Here is a 21770-nt window from a genome sequence, read left to right as displayed (position 1 = left end):
ATACAGTACTCTGGTAAAATCTACTCAAAACTATCTTTCTGAATTTCTGAGTGAAAAAATGTACTTTTCAAGTAAATATTTTTTATTTATTTATTTATTTATTTTTTACAGTGAACCAATTACACTAAAGTTGTAATTACATTTTAAATTACATTTAGGTACATTTGTTTTTAAATGTACTTTTACTTGATATATACAATTTCCGAAGAGATGATTGATGTTGATGATGATGATGATAATAATAATATGTAAATATCCCAAAATAGCATTTTTCCTTAAAATTATGTCAAATTAATGGCAATTTTCTATTCTTCTAATTTCTAGTTACTGATCATAAAACAGCGATAACAGGGCAGCCGATACTGGCATTGTTTCGAACTAGCAATAACTTGACATAAGTCTTGGTATCTGCCCGATACGATACCTGGTATCCATCCCAAATTTTTGGAATAAAATCTATTTATTTTGATGAATACACTCCTACAATGCTGTTCAATTTACTTGGAGAGCTTTTTTTTGCTACCACTTGGTGGAAAAAGTTTGAGAATCATACCTTTTAATCCAAATGTTTGTCTCTCAGGTTTTGGAATCAGCACCGCATTCTGGGATCACCCCTTCAATACAGTTATGCCCAATGAGAAATTCTAATCATGAAGGCCGCCACTGGAGGGCCAAAGTACTGATCAAGCACCCTCCTGTTAAAACAACCCAGTCACCCGGTTCAGCCAAAATGGAGGATCCAGCTTTGCCTATGCAGCTAATCCACCCACACTCAATATTTCATCTTGCATTCTCATTCCTGTCAGCGCCGCATCCCTTCTTTGTGTGTGTGTGTGCTTTTCCTCGCTGTTGCAAGGCATCTCTCTGCCCAAACCAAATCACCCGCCTTTGCTGCTCTTTTAACCACACTGACCTCCCCTGTCAGATCACTTGCGAGTTAGACTGCCATCTGATCTGATTGAAACGCAATTCAAAAACAGGATTACGCCAACACATCTACAGGGCATCATGGCATGGAGTTTTTTTTTTTTTTTTTAATAGTTTTTTTTATTTATTTATTTTTAATCATAAATAACCACATGAAATTATGCTTTGAGTCCCTCGGAGCAGGAAAGGGTGAGTAAGGAAGTGACAGAAAGTGTATGAAGGTGTGGCGAAAGGGAGGAAACAGGGAACAAAGTATGTGTCATGGCAAATGTCTCAATTTGACACAGTCTTCCAATAAATACGACCACATTGGTCGTTTTCAAAATGTGCCAATTTATGACCAAGTGTTATGTGTTTTAGTTTAGCGACATCTAGCGGCCATGTTAAATAGCGCGATAATACTAAAGAGAGTTTCGAACCCAGTCCGACTGAGCTATTCTTCCAGTGATTGTTTCACGTTTTGTTATGTTTTGTCATGGTCTACAACCTCACTGTGCCTTTTCCTAATCTAAACCATTAGTGTCCCACATAGACATAACGTGTGCTATACAAACCTCACTGAAAGCTTCATTAACCCTATTAGTAGCCTACGTGGTGACGAAGTGACATAAATGTCAACAATAAAAATGAACACAGAGATCCTTACTGGGCGGTTAGCTCAGTAAGTTAGATGTTAGTCTTTCGCACCGAAGATCTGGGTTCAAATCTGTTTTGTACTTTTTTGCTATTTAACATGGCCGATAGAGGTCGCTAAAGTACAATACGCAACACTTGGTCCATAGAGCTGTACGATACTTGAAATTTTGGTATTGATCGATACCAAGTTAATACTGGTGCCAATATCACTGATACCAATACCAAGTATTTTTAGTTTAATAAAATATTATGGTATTATAAGTCATATTTTTTTTAACAATGTAAACTTTCTTGTTACATTCTTAAACATGCCATAGTATAATATCCTCAATGGAAACATACCTGAGCTGTTATTTAAATGATTCATATTCTTAGTCGCTGTCACTCTTCTGCATTCAAAGAAACCGAAGTTCCTCTAGTCTAGTCACATTACATAAATGACACCTGTTAGCTCAACTCGTAGTTGGAAAAGCTCAAACGAAGCAACATTGTCATATTATGCCATTCACTGTAAAAGTAATTGTTAGCGCCAGTGCCGCCTACTGATATGATTGGCAGGCCGGCACATTCACGTGTGCTTCAAAGGGATTGCGCAAGGGACCCATGAGAAACCTAAATAAATAAAAATAATACTAGCACTCTGGTATCGATCCAATACCAATACATTAGTATCGATTCTATCAATACCTGGATCGATCTGCACGGCCGTATTGGTCATATTTTGGTGCATGGTCAAACGACCAATATGCTCGTTATTGTTGGAGGACTTGTTGCTCAATTTTTAGGTCACTGGTTTGAAGATGTGTCCATCAGTTTGGATTAAAAGCAAGTGACTTTATTGTCTTGAGTACAAAATGTATTGATAATGTTGACTCTAAATGTTGGAAACGTCAGTGGATGTGTCCTGTATTATTCTTTTTATTTTGTTAACCCCCACCCTTCCCCGCCCCCATTCTTTTTGTCCATACCGATGCTTTAACATTGTTTTAAAAATTTTTTTAAGATGTTAAAAGTTTTTTAAGATGCTTTGTACAGCACATTCTTATTAGATAGCTCCATCTTGACATCATCCTGTAGAGGGCAGCGGTTGCCCACAAGTTTAGAACCCGTGGATGATGTCAACATACGTGCCAGAGCAAGAGTGACGTGAAGGAATGAGGTCAGCTTGTCAGTCTTCCTGCTGTGGGGACTTTGGGGTCAAAGCTGTCTGTTTGCATCTTTTTTACATGTGGTCATTTGAGAACAAACTGTGCATCGAGCGACCGCTCGCGGTGACTCCTCAGCTTCCCAGGAAGGATGACGATGGATCGACCGTCTGACTGGGCAGCAGGAAGTTTCGATAGCTGGCGGAGCCTCAAGCGTCCCCTCTGGGCACCGTTGATAAACAATGCAGAACAAACTATGACATGTTAGATAAATGAAGAGGAAAATATACTAAAAGGTAACACTAGTTTGCAGAATGACTCACATTTTATGTAATATATACGTAACATGAAACATTATCTTCATACTTTGTACAATTTTAACGATGGAAAAAGGTCAATTGTGGACTAACATGTTTTGTACTAAATCTGTGCAGTGCAGCAATAACTCTTTAGTGTAATGAGACGGCTGTGTCACTTACACACAATGTATCCCACCTGTGTTCGCAGAGTTGATGACAAATTATTTACCACCATTTTTTCTTCATATCATGTATCAGTACTGAAATAGAAATTGTATGTCCAATGCATGAAGAAAAAGCCTTGCTATGGAATCTAAGCACAAAGATATGTCAACTATTTAGATGGTGGCGATGATGATGCTGATGATGATGACGAAGATGATGAGTGTACCAATGGAGGTTGTGCGCAGATCATGCCTGTTGGAATAAAGTATACACAAATGTTTCTATTTATTTGATCAACATGAAAACAACAGCTAGCTAGCTTGATTTTGGGAATGCGTATTGTTCCAAATATGACAAAATTATACATATTTCCTAAATTTGTTTAACCTCATACATTTTATGTTGCAAATTTAAATTACTATGAAAATATATTTGTAAATAAATGTCTACGTTTCTGATGTTACTGTATTTGTTCAATTCGGGTGGCATCGTGGCTAACTGGTTAGCGTGTCTGGCTGACAGTTCAGAGGTCATGAGTTGAAATCCAGGCTTGGGACTTCCTGTCTGGAGTTTGCGTCTTTTCCCCGTGCCTGGCCTTTGTGGGTTTTCTCTGGGTACTCCAGTTTCTTCCCACATTCCAAAAACATGCTTTGTATGGAAAGCTAAATTGTCTGCAGGTGTGAATGTGAGTGCTAATTTAATTGTTTGTTGAGATGTGCTTGAGTCTGGCTGGTGTACATGCATGTGCATGCCTGGGTCGTTTTCGGGTTGTCGTTTTTGCCTAGGAAATTTACTTTCTTATCGTATCCAAGCGAGAAGACCCGGAAGAACATGCAGGATATGAGAATCTGATTTTCTACAAATTTTTAGGAAAGGTGCCTCTAAGCCACCTTTTCTGACCAATCTTTACGAAAGGATATTAATCCACAATTCTTTACGGCAGCAAGATTTTATGCAACAGGATTTGACGTTGATGGGCTACGCAACGACGCTCGAGTTTCATGCTCAAGATTTTCAAATTCATTAATAAAAAAATAGTAATAAAACTTATAACAAAGGTTAGGAGTTCACGTTTCAGTAAGTTACTGTGTCATCCTGGCAACCCCACTGAAGAATGAGTACGCCAGTGCATTATGGGTACTGGGGTTTTTCAAATGTGTTTGCCATTAGGGTTCTAAATTAACTTTTTTGATCACCAGCCAATCAGAATTTCCAATAGCCATTTATTTTTATTTTTTTTAACTTTAGCTCGGCTGTTTTTATGTCCCTGTTAGTTTCTCGCGCTGGTTATGCTCTAGACTAGGCACGGGCCTATATAAAATTCTGATGGTAAGACAACCGTGAGCAAAAAAATATTGCAGTGTCATGGAATCAAAATTACATCTCTAAAATTGTTTTATTTTTGGAAAAAAAAAAATTTTTAATTTTTTTTTTGTCATTGAACATAATATATTTCATTTTAAAACAAAACACAGTAGTATAGTATTTGGTACATTAAGAAATAAGTACCGTTAAAAGTGCATTGTCGAATTACTTTTTTTAATTTTTTTTATTTTTTATTTATTTTTTTTTAACACGCGAATGCCACCTCTGGCCTAAAGTGTAACTGCAGCCTGTATTAAGCTCATGCCAGCGTGCGACTAGTCGTAAGTGCTGAGTGTTCATGTAATAAGATTTGATGCTTGGGCTATGCTCGAAACCGGGCCTTTTTGTCTTTTTTTTTTAATTGTGTCGGACACTCGCTAACACAACGCTATGTGTCCGCGACATCACCCTACATCACTCCCCACCCATGTCATATGAAACCACACCAGAACGTGACCGTCACATCCAGCATGTTTACCTCCGAGATCGTCACCAGGACAACTGCTGCAACAATCGGTTTGCATAACGATAGAATTTCTTCACAAACTCTGTCAGAAACCGTCTTAGCTCATCATAAATATGTATTATTATTATTATTATTTTAATTTTCACATTCTTTTATGTCCTTTTATTGGGTCTACAAGCAGGGCATAGGCATAGATGAACTAGGCGGTCGCCTAGGCCGCCATCTAGTGGAGGGAGCGCCAAATTGCAGGGCAAAAAAAAAAGATAAATATTTCCCCCCCCTCAGGTTTTCTCAAATAAAATGTCATAGAGTGTATATATTTTATATAATAATTAGTTTTTTGTTTGGTTTGGTTTATTGAACATGTAAATGCAGTACAAAATATAAAATAAATGTGAAAGAAAGAAAATAAGTTAAAAAGGAAAAATAATTATTAGTAAAGTCAGTCAAAGGGAGTAGGAAGAAGTACAATAACTTATCTAGTTCTACCCCCACTAACACATATCATGATAATGTACAATAAATTATTATGTTTAATAATAAATCATTAAAATATAAAAGAAAGCAAATGAAGAAGAAAAAAATGAATAATGGAAAATAAACACAACATGCACTTTTCGTAAACACACAGGTGTTAGTGTACATTACAAACCCTTATCCATTGCTTACAAAAAAAAAAGTAAAAGATAAAATAGACGAATTAAAACCCCCTTCTGTCAAGTTCATCAAATTTTCGAAGTTTCCCGTCAATTGTCAACAAAAAGGACGTCCGTCATTCACGGACTTCCGTCAATATTGACGGAATGCCCACCTTTGTATTTTTACATTTATTTATTTTACTTTGAAAACATTTTGTAGTTGTTAATAATGTCAGTTAGCACAAATTGCACTAAACATATATATATATATATATATATATATTATTATTATTATATTATTATATATATTATTTTTTTGCTGCAGGGGGCTACAATCTACACTTTTGCCTGGGGCACTAAATCACCTCGGGCCCTGTCTCCAAGATAATTTGTGTCTGAAATGCCCCATTTCAAGCTATTCAGTTTTGAAAAATGCCGGGAGTCTTGAATGGGTGTTCATTTCTTATATTTATTAATAAAGGGTAGGTATGTTCGACATGTTTTTTTTTCAGACCGCACTCAATCCTTCAGTTGTTACTGATACGATACTAAGTACCGATACCACTAGTAATTTTGATGAAAAAAATGTCCCCAAAAACCCAATGATAGATTAAATAAGATGACAGATAATTTTAACGACCTGTATATCCCAGTATAGCATGTTTCCTTAAAATTGTATGTAATTAACTGCAATTTTCTATTATTTAATTTCAGATTTCTAGTTCCTGATCGTAAAGCAGCCACAAGAGAGTATTCGGTTCTGGTATCAACCGCTTGTGTCGCTACTACCTTGAAATAAGGAATGAGAGAGAGAGAGAGAGAGAGAGAGAGAGAGAGAGAGAGAGAGAGAGAGAGAGAGAGAGAGAGAGAGAGAGAGAGAGAGAGAGAGAGAGAGAGAGAGAGAGAGAGAGAGAGAGAGAGAGAGAGTGATCACACAGTCAAAGAGACGGGTGGAGCAGTAGGACCCAGGGTTGCAACAGCAGTAAGCGGGCCTGAGGGAGGAGCCTGAAAAAAACCAAACAAGTCTCCACACCCTGCAGTCTAGGGAAGTTCCTCTGCATTCTTGCCATACATGCACACTCCCACACAAGCAAGCGGTGGCGACTCTCCAAGCTGAGTAAGTGTGTACAGAATCATCTGCTGTTATTTTTCAAGAAAGCTGACTAGATGAAGCTTTCTTCATGTTCCTCAACAGGAGGGGGTGTGGTGTGGTGGGCCTGCTGGAGGCCTTCTGGAGGACTGGAGACTCGACGCTCGCCATCATCCAGGCCCTGCCAGGTGTTGTATTTCCTAATTCGTCCGCTTTGCCACTTTCTCTTCCTCCTGGCTGCCCATATAATCATAGCTCAAGCTGAAGGCACGCCGACCACAATCTGCTCTGACCGCCCTTCCTTGACCTGTCAGTATGTCATTGCATTACAGTTTGATAGGTCTACAAAAACAACTTCCTGTCTGTACATGTATAGTGCTGCACGTAACATTACAATAAAATCACTAAGTTGTGTTGTGTTGTGTTATTATCATGTAATAAACTAACAGGACAGTTCATTTGGCATCCTTGCATAATCTAAATCAAATGAGCTCCGGTACAAGAGCAATAATCTTTATAGAGATAATGCCCGAATTTGTTTCTGTTTATTACTGCAGTTGTTGCAGTGGGACACATCTGCACTGCATCATACTGCCATTTTGTGCGGCTATTTAGGCCATTTCGTGGAGCAAAACAAGCTAATCATCCATCCATCCATCCATCCATCCATTTTCTTGACCAGCTATTCCTCACAAAGGGTCGCGGGGGGTGCTGGAGCCTATCTCAGCTGGCTCTGGGCAGTAGGAGGGGTACACCCTGAACTGGTTGCCGGCCAATCGCAGACAAGCTAATCAATAAACCATAACTACTGCAGGTGGGGCAAAATACTGCATCAATAATGTGATCATATGTATATAGTTCTCTCTTATTAGGCATCCATCCATCCATTTTCTTGACCGTTTACTCCTCACGTGGGTTGTGGGGGTGCTGGAGCCCATCCCAGTCAGCTTCGGGCAGTAGGCGGGGTACACCCTGGACTGGTTGCCAGCCAATCACTTTTTAGGCATTAAGGCCAAAATATGCCAATTTTAGTCCCCCTCCTCTCCTCCTATTTCCCTCATATCCCAAAAATATGCACAATAGGGTCAATAAAAACTCTAAATTGTACATGAATGCCGTGCAACTCGCCTTTCTCCAAAACACAGTTAGGATTCAGCTCACCCATGACCCTAATGAGGTCAAACACTAAAGAAAGTATGGATATCCGAGTTTCCTGGTGACTCTCAACGCAACATTCACTATAATGCAATGCAGTTTTACAACACTGCAAAACCCGACAATAAACATATTGCCAGTGCTGTAATTCATTATTGATCTGCCTTTTAGATAAATATAAATAGACAATTAAATAAATAAATAATGTTTGATATTTTGCTGTCACTCTCAGAGTGGTATTAATATGTATACTTGGTTGTACTGAGTTCCAACTTATAAGCATTTCCTTTTATCTTTTATTTATTTAAATCATATCTATTCAATCTTATTTTTTCTTACTACGGTTGTTTGGGAAACTGGTCTGACCCCCATTTTCCCCTAATCTCAACCCTGTTGAGAACTATTGTCACATCCTTAAATCAAAGATTTATGAGGGTGGGAGGTAGTTGACATCCAAAAGTAGCTTTCGAAAGTGATGCAAAGAAATACAAGCAAAAAAAACCCCCAAAAAACAAAACAAAACAAAACAAGAATTGTGACGTTGCTATCAAGGGGTCGACTGCTAAAAGGAATATGATATAGGGCAGCATGTTGGGTGAGCAGTCAGCCTTAAGTGAGGTCCTTCCAACTCAAAAACATGCAACCAGTCCAGGGTGTACCCCGCCTACTGCCCAAAGCCAGCTGAGATAGGTTCCAGCACCCCCCGCGACCCTTGTGAGGAATAAGTGGTCAAGAAAATGGATGGATGGATAGACATTTACTGTATTTGTTGGTCATAAGACTATGACCAACCAGAAAGTCATATGCTCAATGTTTTTATTTATCTTTTTTAACAGAGAGTCTGTTGAGCAAGTCATAATAAAAAAAAACAGCAACACAAAGTCCCAAAGTTCTTCTTTTCCACTCTATATTCTTCCATCTCACTGAAAACAATGAAAACAAAGAAAACAGCCAGCATTTGATGCCACGAGAGCCATATTAAGATCTTCGTATTCAGATTCCAGCAGACAGTGTGGTTGGGGAGTCACAACTGTTGGCCCAGTTTCTCCCATTCAGCCATTTTGTAATACGCAAAATGCGCAAACTGAATTTCAAAACTGAATCCTATGCAATGTTCTTTGTTAAACTAATTCTGCATCAACATGGAGGCTGAGTATTTTCTCTCTTTCGCTCACTCCTCTGAAAAAACACACAAGAAAATACACAATAAATAAATGAATAAATAAACAAATAAATAAATAAATACAATCTATTATTATTATTATTATTATTATTATTATTATTATTATTATTATTATTATTATCATCATCATTATTATTATTATTATTATTATTATTATTATTATTATTATTATTATTATTATTATTATTATTATTATACTGGTTCTTTCCAAATTTTTAGGAATGAAATAATCTGGCATATTCAGCATATGTTCTAGGGACTACAGTTATACATTCAAAGGGGTACTTAACTCATTGAGCCATTTTCAGCAGTAAAAAGTTCACATTTTTTCTATAATTAATGTGGTAACTTCATTATTTTCCATGTACAATTAATACCTTTCAAAAGTAATTTTTTTACTTGCTGTTGACTGATGATGACATCACCTGTGCTGAGGAAGTAGGTAACGGCCAATCATGGCTCACCTGTTTTCTGGGTTTGGTCAGTAAACTGAAACCATGATTGGTCGTTACCTACTTCCTCAGCACAGGTGATGTCATCTTCAGTGGACAGCAAGTAGAAAAATGACTTTTTAAAGGTACTAATTGTACATGAAAAATAATGAAGTTAGCAAATTCATTCTGGACAAAATATAAACTTTTCACTGCTGAAAATTGTTCAATGAGTCAAGTATCCCTTTAATGTATTTTTATTTTTATTTTTTACTTTTTACATGTAATTTAATTACAATTACAGCTGTTGCGTCCCCCCCCCACACACATTCTTCTCCTCAGTGCCATCATGAGTAAGACGGGATGCGACGAAGGTGGAGGAAACATCTCGGAGGAGTCCCCCGAGAAGTCACCAAGTGGTAAGGCCGCGGCCATTACCACAACGGGGCCGGGATGGACAAAGGTCAGCTGCCCTTGTTGTCTGTCAGAGAGGATTGAGCCACTGGTTCTGGTGAAACTTGGTGAGAAGGTCCGTCCGGAGACCAAAAGGTGGCTGATCAGGCTGATTGGAGCTCCTCAGAAAGATGGAGGTGAGGTACTTCATGAATTTGTACACGCAAACAAAAATGATATTTAACTCATTCACTGCCATTGACGATTATAGACGTCACGTTCCATTTTAACTGCCTGGCAGTAAATGAGTTAATTTGAAGTACTCTTTCCTTATTAGAAGGAAATACATATACAAATGATCATTATAAACTGAAACACTTGTTGACCTCCATTGTACCTGAAGTTTTATCTCAGTTTGAATGAATCCAATGCTGAGCAATAACAAAGAGCAGTTAGCAAGTTAGCATGTTACCCTGGAGTAGGAAGAACTACACTCTTATCATTACACCACCCCCGTTTTCTCAAAAATATTGCTTCAGTTTCAGCATTTTAGCATATGAACAATCAGCGCTAGTGCCAATCGGATGTGTATGGAGGCACAAAACATATTTTTGCTCAGCTGGATTGTCAGGTTTACCTGTTTGGCATTTATTAAACACAACAAAAAGGTGAGAAGACACAAAACTCGCGAGGAGAGAGGAGAGGAACTACTGCACTCTGAAAAAAAAATCCCCTCCTCACACTCTCTTTTTATTTGGTTTTCACACCCCTAGTTACATGTTAAGTTAAATCGAAAACTGAGAAGGCGAATATACCCTATTTTTTCAGAGAAGCAATGGTAACGCCATGTTACAGAAAAAAGCCAATCATGTTTCTTCTTGTTCTTTCCCCCCTGGGGAATAGATTTCAAAGTGAAAGTGTGCATAACTCTCTTCAACTCTTCCAGGTGCAGCGCTGCTGGTCCATCCAGGTGAAGATGCAACTGGTGACATCATCATGGTCTCTGCCCCGCGGTGCACATTGCTACAAGCAACCGAGGAGTTGGGTCTGTGTAAGACGTATAACACCGGGGAAATGGAAACCTTCTCGTACGATGACAGAGACAACTTTAGATACTCAGGTAAACCAGTCAAAAGACTTGACAAAAATATGTTCCATGTAGCCCCACTAGTCTAAACATGGTGTTCTGATTAATATTGTATTTGTGGAATTGTGGAATATGAATTAAGCGGAAAAATCCACCTATTTGTATCCATCTCAGGGGGCGGCCATTTTGCCACTTGCTGTCAGAATGACCAATCACGACTTAGCTTCTGAATGTCACATGACCAAACTGAGAAAAAAAAAAGGTGAGCCGTGATTGGTTGTTACTCGTTACCTGAGCCCTGAGCAGCTGTGATGTCATTTTCGGTCGAAAAGCAAGTGGTAAAATGGCCGCCACCTGAAATGGATAAAAATGGATGGACTTTGTCAAACGATTTGCAAGTATGCTTCAGGTTTTTATTGCTGCTTGTTTTTTGTTTTTTTTATGGACATGACTTTTTATGTAAACTTGAGAGCAGGAAGACCTATTTTCAGCATAAATGTATTCTTCATTGTTTTTTTGGCATATTGTCTAGCAGGCCTTTTCCACCCATTGTTTAACAGACAACATGGAGATGTTCTTGACGTTGGCTGAAAGACAGTACATCATCAAGTATGAGCTGGAGGGACTGCGGGCACGGAGGGATGTGAGGATACCTGGTCTGGATGACAAGTACACCCTACAGCACCGAGACAACATCTGTGAGTCTACAGGAGATTTAAATCATACGAGAGATTGAATAGCATTTGAAGTGCTGTGTGTCGACTGCAACACAGAACTAGCTAACACAACTTTGCACGGTAAAATAAATATTGTCGGCTAATTATATACAGCATACCATTGTAATCCCGTCACAGGTGGTCAATTTTAGATGGAGCCACGGGCACACTTTCAATCGCTTTACTGAACAAAGACAAAAAAAAAAAACAACAACAACATTTATTCACTAGCTCACAACTTAGGCCAAGTAACCCAACAAGCAGGCTATTGGTTAGCCGCTTAATAGCAAGTGTGTCAAAACACGGCCAACTCTAAACTCTAGACTCTGATGTCACTCAACAGTCCAAGCCTCGCCTTTTAAGGCAACATACATTCAAGGTCACAGATACGACAGTGGAAAATGTAAGGATGGCGACACCCGAGTGGACCTAAATAATAAATGCACAATAAAGACATACATTGCCAATATATTTGTATTGTTTTGAGTGTGCTGACATTTTTCTATTTACAACTTTATTAGATACATTGATGTGTTAAAAAATATGATGACAAGGTATGTTGCCAGTATCCAGCCAGCCAATTTTCATCCAGTATCCAGTTGTAAGATGCACATCTATGAGTCGCTGATCTCAGCTGTTCTTGGCTTCTCACTTTCACTCATGAAAATGCTTGCCTCAGCATTTCTGTCAGTGTGTGTATGTTACTATATACTGTACGTCATGCTATTGGCTTGGTTCGTTGTTTTGATGAAATATGTAATCCTGAGTGGTTTTGCAGGGCAGAAGTTGACCGCCGCAGGCGTTGTTGTGGACACGTTCCCCCTTCATAGCAAGGCAAAACTGAAAGAGCTCAGTAAATCCTGGTACGCTGGGAATCAGTTGTCACAACCACTGGGTAGGTGCATGTGCATGACTGACTCCCACAACTGTACTTATATTATTTTTACAATCTTTAAAGGTGTATGTATGAAGGGTGCTTGGTGACCTAATATTGTGACTGATGCATGAGTGTCACCACAGCTTAACAGGAGTAACAGTTTCTCGTAGTCTGAAGTGACCAGAACCCGTTTTGTGTTTTTAATGTCATTTGATGTCATATCGGCTAAATCTGTGTCCATATAAATTGCATATCTTCGTTTCTCTAATTCGCCATCAGATTCAGTCAACGCGTATTTTGGGAGTGCAGTGGGATTCTACTTCAGCTTCCTAGATTTCTACACTTGGTCTCTGATCCCACCAGCTCTACTGGGCCTTTTCATCACATACTTCTCAAGTATGTGCAACATTTTTGTGTACCATTATTCTTTGTGCTGAGCTGACCTGGAGATTTTAAAGAGAATAGTGTTTACGTAGATTTCGTAAAAAGAAAACGGGTAAAATTAAATAAATGAATGAATGAATGAATCTATCAATCAATTAATTAATTAATTAATTAATTAATTAATCATCATCATCATCATCATCATAAATAAATAAATACATACATAATAGAGGGAAGCGGGGGAATTATAGAGGGGGCTTAATAAGAAACCAAAATATTTCACATTGATTAGACGTTTACCAGTACATAGGCAGTACCTTGGGGTGGTAAAAAAATAAAATAAAATAGAATCACTGATTTATACCGCATTACATACACAACATAACTCATTATGCTTCACAAATGTATTTATATATTGTGTCTTTAAAAACATAATATTTAAAAACAGTTGTAGAGATTTGAAAGCAAAGTAAAGAAATAAAAAAATAGGTGACTAAAATGATTAAAATTACATACAGTAAGAACAATCTTTTCAAAACCATGTTATAAAAAATACTTTTAAAGCACTTCATCATAGGTACAGGAAAAGAGCATCATTTTCAACCTGCATTCAAAAGCGTTTACACTTTATCCATTCATATTGTTCCCTCTAATAATAAAGCACACCTGTAAATCGGGGGATTTTATACACAAGTTCAGCGAAAAAATAAAAAATAAGCTTTTTTTAAGGGTGATTTTGGTGGTGAGTGGTGATGGACAAATGAAGCTTCATGAAGCACTTGTGATATTTTTGACTCTAGATGGCACTCTTGGTTTCAAGATGCAGTGGAAGTGTAATAAATTGCCATTGTGCTTGCCTTTATCTTTAAACCTACAGCACCACCTAGAGGAGTAAAAAAAATATCACAAGTGCTTCATGAAGCTTCATTTTCCCATTACTATTGGTGGGGGTTATACAATGATGCAGAACTGCAGTTCAACCATGGTGAGAGTGGGTTCTAATAATTTCCATCTCCTTAAGGAAGGACAGCAAAACGATAGAAACAATTCTTACAATGTGTTGTGTAGTTTTAGTACTATAATAAAATATGTGCAGTATTGTTAATACCTACCTCTTAAAACTGTACATTACGACATTTGTAGATACAACTTTTGCAAATTGTCATAATGTAAGCATGGTATTAAAAACGTGTGCATAGACATGTTAGTATCTTCAAATCGTAAGCTGGGTAGTCATAAATTAGGACTGAAGGACAGATGAGGCAGAAGAAAATTCAGTCATTTGTTCAGTTATGTCTGCTGTCCCAAACATCTCGCCAATAGGTAGCCTAAAATGTATGTCCGGCGTGTTTTGGACTTCCGTAGTGTTGTGTGTTGTTCTCAGGCGAAGTGCAGAAGGAAGCGATGGAGGCAGTGGCCGGCTCACAGGCTGAGATCCACGAGGAGGACTCCGGACTCAGCGTCAGTGGTCACATGATCCAGGCTGTGTTCAGCATGCTCTGGTCCACCGTGTTCATTGAGCTGTGGAAGCGTCGCAGCTCCTCCACGTCCTACCGCTGGGGGACCCTTCATCTCGCCGAGCGTTTCTCCGAACCTCGGCCAGCTTTTCACGGCCATCTTGGGATGAACCCCGTCACTGGTCGTATGGAGCCTCTGTTCCCGGAATGGCAGAGGGATCTGCGGATGGCGCTGGTCTCCATCCCGGTGGTCGGACTTTTTCTGGGTATGACTTTACTTGGCGCCAGACTGGGTTGAGTGTTTTCAAAATGTTTCTTCTAATTAATCTTTCATTTGTTTATGTTTTCTTAGCTACCACACTTCAATGCCTTACAAGGCGTACGGCTCATTTACGACAAATGAGCTATTCTTAATCACTGCATTTGCACATGTGTGTGCAGGGATGGTGATCCTCGGTATGCTGTGTTTTTACTGGGGGGAGAACCAAGTGATGTGGCTCCACGAGGAATGGGACTCGGTGGTGTCGCAGACGTTGCTCTACGCACCTTCTGTGCTTCACATTGTCTACACAAATGTGCTGGCTACTGTTTACAAAACAGTGGCCCAGTCCCTGACTGAATTTGGTGAGTGAGCCCCAAGACTCTTAGAACTGTGTTTAGCAACTTATTCAATCCCTCTAGTGACCATTTTTCAAAAGAAAAGATGTCCAGACTGAAATTTAACCTTGTTCAGTCACTACTCGGGATGCAACGATAACGGCAATATCGCAATATTAAAACTACCACGATATTGTTGTCATGACATTAAAATTCCATGTTTACAGTTCCAGCACCCTCTGGTGGTTAGTTTATTATTGCATGTTAATTTTAATTAGGCATGTTTTGCCCACTTACGTTTAAGACCCACGCGAAGGGCCAGATGAAGATTCACAAAGTGTATCAATATGAAGTAAGTGCATCAATATTACGTGTTATTAGTGAATGATTGTAGGTCGTTTGTGCATATTAGGGATGTAACGGTAACGGCAATATTGTGATATTGCGATATTAAAACTCCCATAACATATCATTGTCATGTCATGACATTAAAAGCAACACATATGTTAAAAAAGTGTTTATTTTTTTTTGTGCAGTTCTGGTACCCTCTGGTGGCTAGTTTTTTTTTTAGTGCAGGTTAATTTTCACAAGGCATGTTTGGCCCTTCTGTGTTGAAAATTCACACTAATGTCAGGTGAAGGGGAACGTAATATGCTTGTGAACCAAGTCAATATGTGGAGGAACCTAATGTGTGGTTGCATTAGCAAGTAAATGCCTCAATATATGTATTATATTTATATAATTTTATGTATAATATTTATAATATTTTTATATTTTCATTGTTGTAATGTACAAAAGCACAATATTGTGTGTGTGTGTGTGTGTTTTTTTTTAGTATGAGCTAATTTTTTTACAATATTGTGACCTTTTTTTTTGTATCACCAACCTCCCACAATATTGTGCTAATTATCGTATCATATCGTGATATCGTATTGTTATGTTTGGATATTGTTACATCCCTAGTGCACATTGAGGTTAATGTTACCTATACTATTTGATGTTACTATGTTCTAACTGGACATACTGTTATTTTTCAAAATCTCTGTCAATAAAAAAAAATGTACACGTTTTTGCCAAACAGCATTGTGAACTACATAGACCATGATGCTTTGCGCCAGTGAGCCAATAGGAGCGCATGACAATAAAATGACTGGCCAAGCCTATTTTTGGGCACTGCTGTTATTATGTATTGTGAGCTGTTCTTATATTGCCAACCTCCCCACAATACAGTATCGTCATAATTGTCATATCGTAAGCTTCATATTATGATACTATTGTATCATGATGTTTGGATATTGTTCCCCACCATTATTTTATTGAACCAAAACACGTGTCCTTTCAGAGAACCACCGAGAAGAGTCTGCCTTCCAGAACCACCTGACAGCAAAAGTGTTGGTGGTGAGTTTCCCCCTTTTTCATGCGGCCATAATTACATCACCCAACTGTCTAATGACTCAGCTGTTTTTCGCCCCTCTCTCATTAGTTCACATTCTTCAACTACTTTGCAGTCCTCTTCCACATTGCATTTGTCAAGCAGGATGTGCCGTTGCTTCGTAAGGTGACAGCCAACCGCTACATCGCTACTCACCAGCTACATATGTACAAATGGAAAGTCTTCCTGAAAAAAAAAAAAAAAATCTAGTCTGGTGGCCCACATGAATTATGTCTGTCTACGTGTAGCGCCTGGCGTCTTTGCTGATTGTGACCCAGTTGGTGAACCAGGTGACAGAAGTGGTGGTCCCTTTCCTTGTGGACCACTTTGTTAGCGCCCCCCACAGGAAAGAGAGTGAAGATGACCCGCAGGAGGACAAATTCAGGAATCAAAGCAAACTGCCAGTGTTCCCTGTGAGTATATTTTTTAAAATTATGTTGGAATTATATATCCACTGTGGTGACTTGTTGACTTAGATGCAAATAGGTGAGAATCCAGAGTATGTTTGTGTGTGAAATTGAACCGAGTAAAAATAAATAAATGAATGAATGAATAAATTAATAATAATAATAATAATAATAATAATAATAATGATAAATAAATTGGGGGTAGTACAAGTTTTTCTTTGTTGTTTTTGCCAACTTCCTGTTTTCCACCAGGGCCTATTCGCAGAGTACATTGAGCTCCTGGTGCAGTTTGGCTATCTGAGTCTTTTCTCGTGCGTCTACCCGCTGACGGCCGTGCTGCTGCTCATCAACAACGTAATGGAGATCCGCTCCGACGCCTACAAGATCTGTAAACTCTTCCGCAAGCCGTTCTCCGCCCCCGTGGCCAACATGGGCGTGTGGCAGGTCAGCAGATACCGCCCGCGTACGCATTTGTGACTAGACAACTGGTGTCATTGTCTCGTCCTCCAGATCGCATTTGAGATCTTGAGTTTCGTTGCGGTCGTGTCTAACTGCTGGCTGCTGACGCTGTCGCCACAATTGCAAAGGATGCGTCACGAGGGCCAGATGAGCAGCGCCGACATCATGGTGATCGCCGTTATGGCTGAGGTATGAGGGATCCTCAAAGACATGACTTACCTGTGCACACCAGTGCTTATTCTTAAAATTGATGTATTTGAGTTGCATATAAAAGTTCAATCTATTTGAAATACTTCAACAGTTTGGAAAACCTACTTGGTGGGGGAAAAAAAACAACAACAACAACAAAACACACACAACACTGAAATCACAATGTTTCCAAAAACCCATCTACATATATTCATCATTAAATCCAATGTGTTTAAAATACTTAGAGTGCTTGTATTAGATATGACGGATTAAATGTATTTGAAATACTTAGAAAGAGGTTAACACACTTAATGCTATTTAACACCTCATTTGCACCCAAAAACATATAAATATGTTCTATTTTAATTTTTTAAGTGTCCCAAAGACGTATTCATACACTTTTTTTTCAAAATGGTTTTTATATGCTAGAGCATACAGCCGGTTGAAGCAATGGTAGTAATTACAAAAACGGCCAACAGGTGGCAGGAGAGTATAAGAGATCAACCAGGGCCATGTTGAAAACGGCTGATTTCCTCACAGTTCTAAACGTATTTGTGAATAATGATGAAACTTAGCTATATTCTAATGCTAATTTGCAAAACGGAAACAGATAGAAATGTACTTTTTTTTCCTGATGAAAGAAGAGACTCTAATCTTTCTTTTGGTTGTTTTTATAGCAATAGAACACAATATTCTGTAGGCCTTGCAAAAACAGTCAAAATCCAGTAAAACAGCCGGGAGCGAACGGGATTGCTTCTATGAAAATGGCTGCGAGTGAAATTAAATATAATGCATATATTTTATGAATTTGAAATACTTAAAACCATGTTTTGACCTGTACCGGGTATACAGAAAGTATAGCTATCATACAGTATTAAGGTAGATTAGTCATAGGAGTTGACTACTTATTCAAAAACATTAATGATCATGGCAGCTTAAACACCAGCTTAATTTATGGTGCCACAAAATTATGCACAAGTATGTATAACACTCACAACTACTATTATGCAACAGCCTGGAGAACGTAAACATTAACAATAGAACAGTGGAACAGTAACATTAACTATACAACATGCACGTAGCTATTACAAAGCTGCTACAATTTACAAGACTATTTACAAATGCAGCTTGTCATGCTGATTAAAAATTAAAAAATAAAGTAAAAAAAAAAAAATCATTCTTCTTCTTATCCCCGAATTCAAAGGCTGCTGGCAAACAGGGTGAATTACCGCCACCTATTGGATATGTGGATCTGTACAGAAATATTTATCAACGCAATTTCATAAATTTTAACTAAATGAATCTTAGTTAATCCTAATCTTACCATATTTAAACTATAGTCATACAAATTCACAGAATTAACGCCAATTTTAAGGAATCTAATACACTCTTTTTGTGTGTGTGTGTGTGTGTGTGTGTGTGTAATTTCAATAACATTAAATAGATCAATATATACTTAAAAAAAAAAAAAAAACTATTCCCTAATTCATTTTTCTGAGTGTATGTTGTTTACAAATGTTTTTGCAGCACGTTCTCATCATAGTCAAGGTGATTGTGGCGGCCCTCATTCCAGATGAACCAGGCTGGGTCCAAAAAAAGAGAGCCCACATGCAGTATAAATCCATGCAGGCTTTACGGCAGCAGGTCAGCACAATTGTGGTCCATTCTCTTCTTACTTCAAAACAAATGATGACAATAGAAAAAATCTGGAGTTGATCTCATCGATCAGTTGATTCCCGAGTTAGCATTTGGTGGCCGTGTGACTCGAGCTACTCGTGCTGGGAAAAATAGCAATGACAAGTGTTATGTCACAAATTGTTTGTTGATGATTTTGCTGGGACTGACACTGAAAATGGAAGTACTCTGCATAAAATCTCTGTAATTCCTAAATACAATTTTTGGGTGAACCTCTTAAAGTGACAGTGTGTAATAAGTGCCGACTAGATTTTGCTATATCAAAGAAGCGAAGCGCATGCATTTCCAAAGCACGCACACTACGGTGGCTCAGAGAGACCACACTTCGGAAATCTAGCATCAATTCAAAAAACGAACGAGCATCTTGGCAAGCGAGGGCGACTTGGCAGCAGATGTGAAGTCCGGTGAGCGACACCGAAAGACCAAGCGAGTCGGATTTAACCAGCGCAGCTAACAAGAGCTGCTAGCGGGGGCTAGTTGGAGCCATAGGCTGGAGTGGCTAACAAGAGCAGCTAGCGGGAGAAGCTAGTAAAAAAAAAATAAAAAAAATTATGGGCTAACTATGTTTGCAAAGTTGCCCTTTGCGCATCCGTAGCAGGACGATGTCAGCCAAACATGTCAGCCTCTTGTAAGGTGAGGCTTCAGCCATGTAATGTAATTACTGTAATGATGACTAGACCTATGATTATATACAAAATTTACGTTGATGTGATAGAACATATCTTTTTTGCATTGTGTTGAATTAACAGTGGGTTTTCAATTGAATTATTAGTTCACCACTAGATGGTGCTAAAGATTACACACTGTCACTTTATTAAAATCACATCTTGTGTTACTTTGTATTTTAAAATTTTATCATGGTGGGTTAAGACAAAATCAATGTTATTAATGGTGTTGCATGTTGCTACTGTTTTGGTTTTTATTTTTGGCCTGTAATATGTATTCTTACGTTCTCTTCCAGAATCTGCCCTCTGAGGAGTCCTGAATCGCTTATAAAATGTGAGGCAGTGGATCAACAAGGCCCAAAAACAACAATCGTTAAGCTTCAATGGCGCGCTGCTGTACCCATATACTCCTCAGACATTCTTTTAAAGGTGCCATTTTATACTTTGGAGACATTTTGCTATTGCTATTCATTTTATTAATTAAAAAAAAAAAAAGTGTTGAAAGTGGCTTGCGCTCGATGACACAATGTTAATGGTTGACCAACCACGGCGTTTTTTGGGATCTCTTGAACAGTTTTGTCTCCAAAGTTTGAAATGGCAATTATAATTCCACATAGCTTTTTTGCTATTAAGACACGGTGCTTCTACGATGTACACGCTCTGAGTTGCACTTTCCTATCACATGTACACTGAAAGTGCAATCCAAACAGCATTTAAGAATGTTCAATTTGTCCTTTTTTGCAAAAATATGTGCAAACTGAATGTATATATTGTTTGATGTTCAGGAGTTGCCTTTATTTGAGTGAGGTGGTTAAAAAGTGTAAGTTAGAGGGGCAAAATATTTATTATCATGCTGACACTGTATAGCCTATTCTTGATCTGATCATTGTTGAGTTTCTTGTTCAAGGTGATCATCTGAGTTACAGTAGGTAAATATTGAAGTGAAGCGAATTACTTTAATGACAACCAGCTTCCCGTGAGTGCATTGATTGTTTAGCGATGTTGAGCTGTTACCCAAGATAGCATTTAGCATTAGCTAAAGCAATGACATAACCACCGATCACCATATTGACTACTGATTTAATTTGTTATAAATAGTTCTTGATGAGAATTATTGTATATTTGATTTTGAGCTAGATTTTAGTGTGTCAATTTTTAATTTAGTAAATCTGGTCAACCTATTGTAACCTAAATTTGTTTTAGGGTAAGTACCACAAACTACTACTACTTTTCATTATTTGCTTTGGCACGATAAGAGAATGTGTTTTGGTACTGATGTTGCGCTCTCCCTCAAGGAAAAAAAAAGTACTGTTAAGATGCTAAAACTAAGCTAAATGCTAATGCTAAAACCCCAGGTGCCCCCAAATATTACAAATCGTATTCCACAATGTTGACAATAGAAGCAATATACGTAATTTGCAACATCATGTGGGTGGAAAAACATGCTTGGGTTGAATGTTGAGAGTGATGAAGGACAGATCACTTGAGATCTGCTCTTATTGGCGCTACTAAACGCTTTTATATTCTTTATTGTGCCTCTGACTGCTTCACTCAGCAGTATTACCACTAATTTGCCTTGGAACACATTGTCTGTGTTATTCATGCTTTAATGCTGATAGATTGACCATCATACATACAGGACGCAAATGTGGCCAATCACACTTTGGAGGTTGATTCTTACTTCTTCCAAAACGTTGTTTATGGCGCCGCGCTGTTTACAATCGAAAGTGGTTATTCCACATCCAGCCAGCAGTTGGCACCAACTACATAAAGTGTTCCGCATGTGTTAACTTGAGATGACGATGAACAATTTCATTTAGTCAAGACTGTCTGGCCATGTGACCGCAGGCTGTATCACAATAAAGACACAAATAAACAAGGCTGCTTTTTCTTCTTCACAAACGACACTGAG

General features: G+C 38.3%; 2 protein-coding genes across 8 annotated transcripts in view; both read left to right on the top strand.

The window, feature by feature from the left end:
- fa2h (fatty acid 2-hydroxylase) overlaps positions 1–3630 on the top strand; it is a 33902-nt gene extending 30272 nt beyond the window's left edge. For both annotated transcript variants that reach the window (XM_077516419.1, XM_077516418.1), the window contains one exon: positions 581–3630. In XM_077516419.1, the coding sequence (XP_077372545.1) occupies positions 581–648 (68 nt within the window). In that variant the 3' untranslated portion in view covers positions 649–3630. The remainder of the gene's footprint in view (positions 1–580) is intronic.
- Positions 3631–6612: 2982 nt separating this feature from the next.
- On the top strand, positions 6613–21737 carry ano10b (anoctamin 10b). Of its 6 annotated transcripts, XM_077516417.1 has the most exons (18): positions 6613–6758; positions 6837–6919; positions 7414–7545; positions 9843–9919; positions 9989–10090; positions 10840–11013; positions 11541–11678; positions 12475–12591; positions 12853–12969; positions 14342–14680; positions 14856–15038; positions 16354–16409; positions 16495–16569; positions 16692–16856; positions 17103–17294; positions 17361–17498; positions 19026–19142; positions 20155–21737. In XM_077516417.1, exons 4-18 carry the CDS (start codon positions 9850–9852, stop codon positions 20176–20178), a joined length of 2007 nt encoding a protein of 668 aa, XP_077372543.1. In that variant the 5' UTR covers positions 6613–6758; positions 6837–6919; positions 7414–7545; positions 9843–9849; the 3' UTR covers positions 20179–21737. The 6 variants fall into 6 exon arrangements, with proteins under 6 accessions (XP_077372543.1, XP_077372541.1, XP_077372540.1 ...); XM_077516415.1 differs by lacking the exon at positions 7414–7545; XM_077516414.1 differs by having other exon boundaries at positions 9843–10090.
- Positions 21738–21770: the final 33 nt, after the last annotated feature.

This window comes from Festucalex cinctus, chromosome 3 (genome assembly GCF_051991245.1).
Source record: "Festucalex cinctus isolate MCC-2025b chromosome 3, RoL_Fcin_1.0, whole genome shotgun sequence".
NCBI classification, from domain to species: domain Eukaryota; kingdom Metazoa; phylum Chordata; class Actinopteri; order Syngnathiformes; family Syngnathidae; genus Festucalex; species Festucalex cinctus.
Note: the sequence above shows the minus strand (reverse complement) of the source record. Positions and strands in the feature narration are given on the sequence as shown.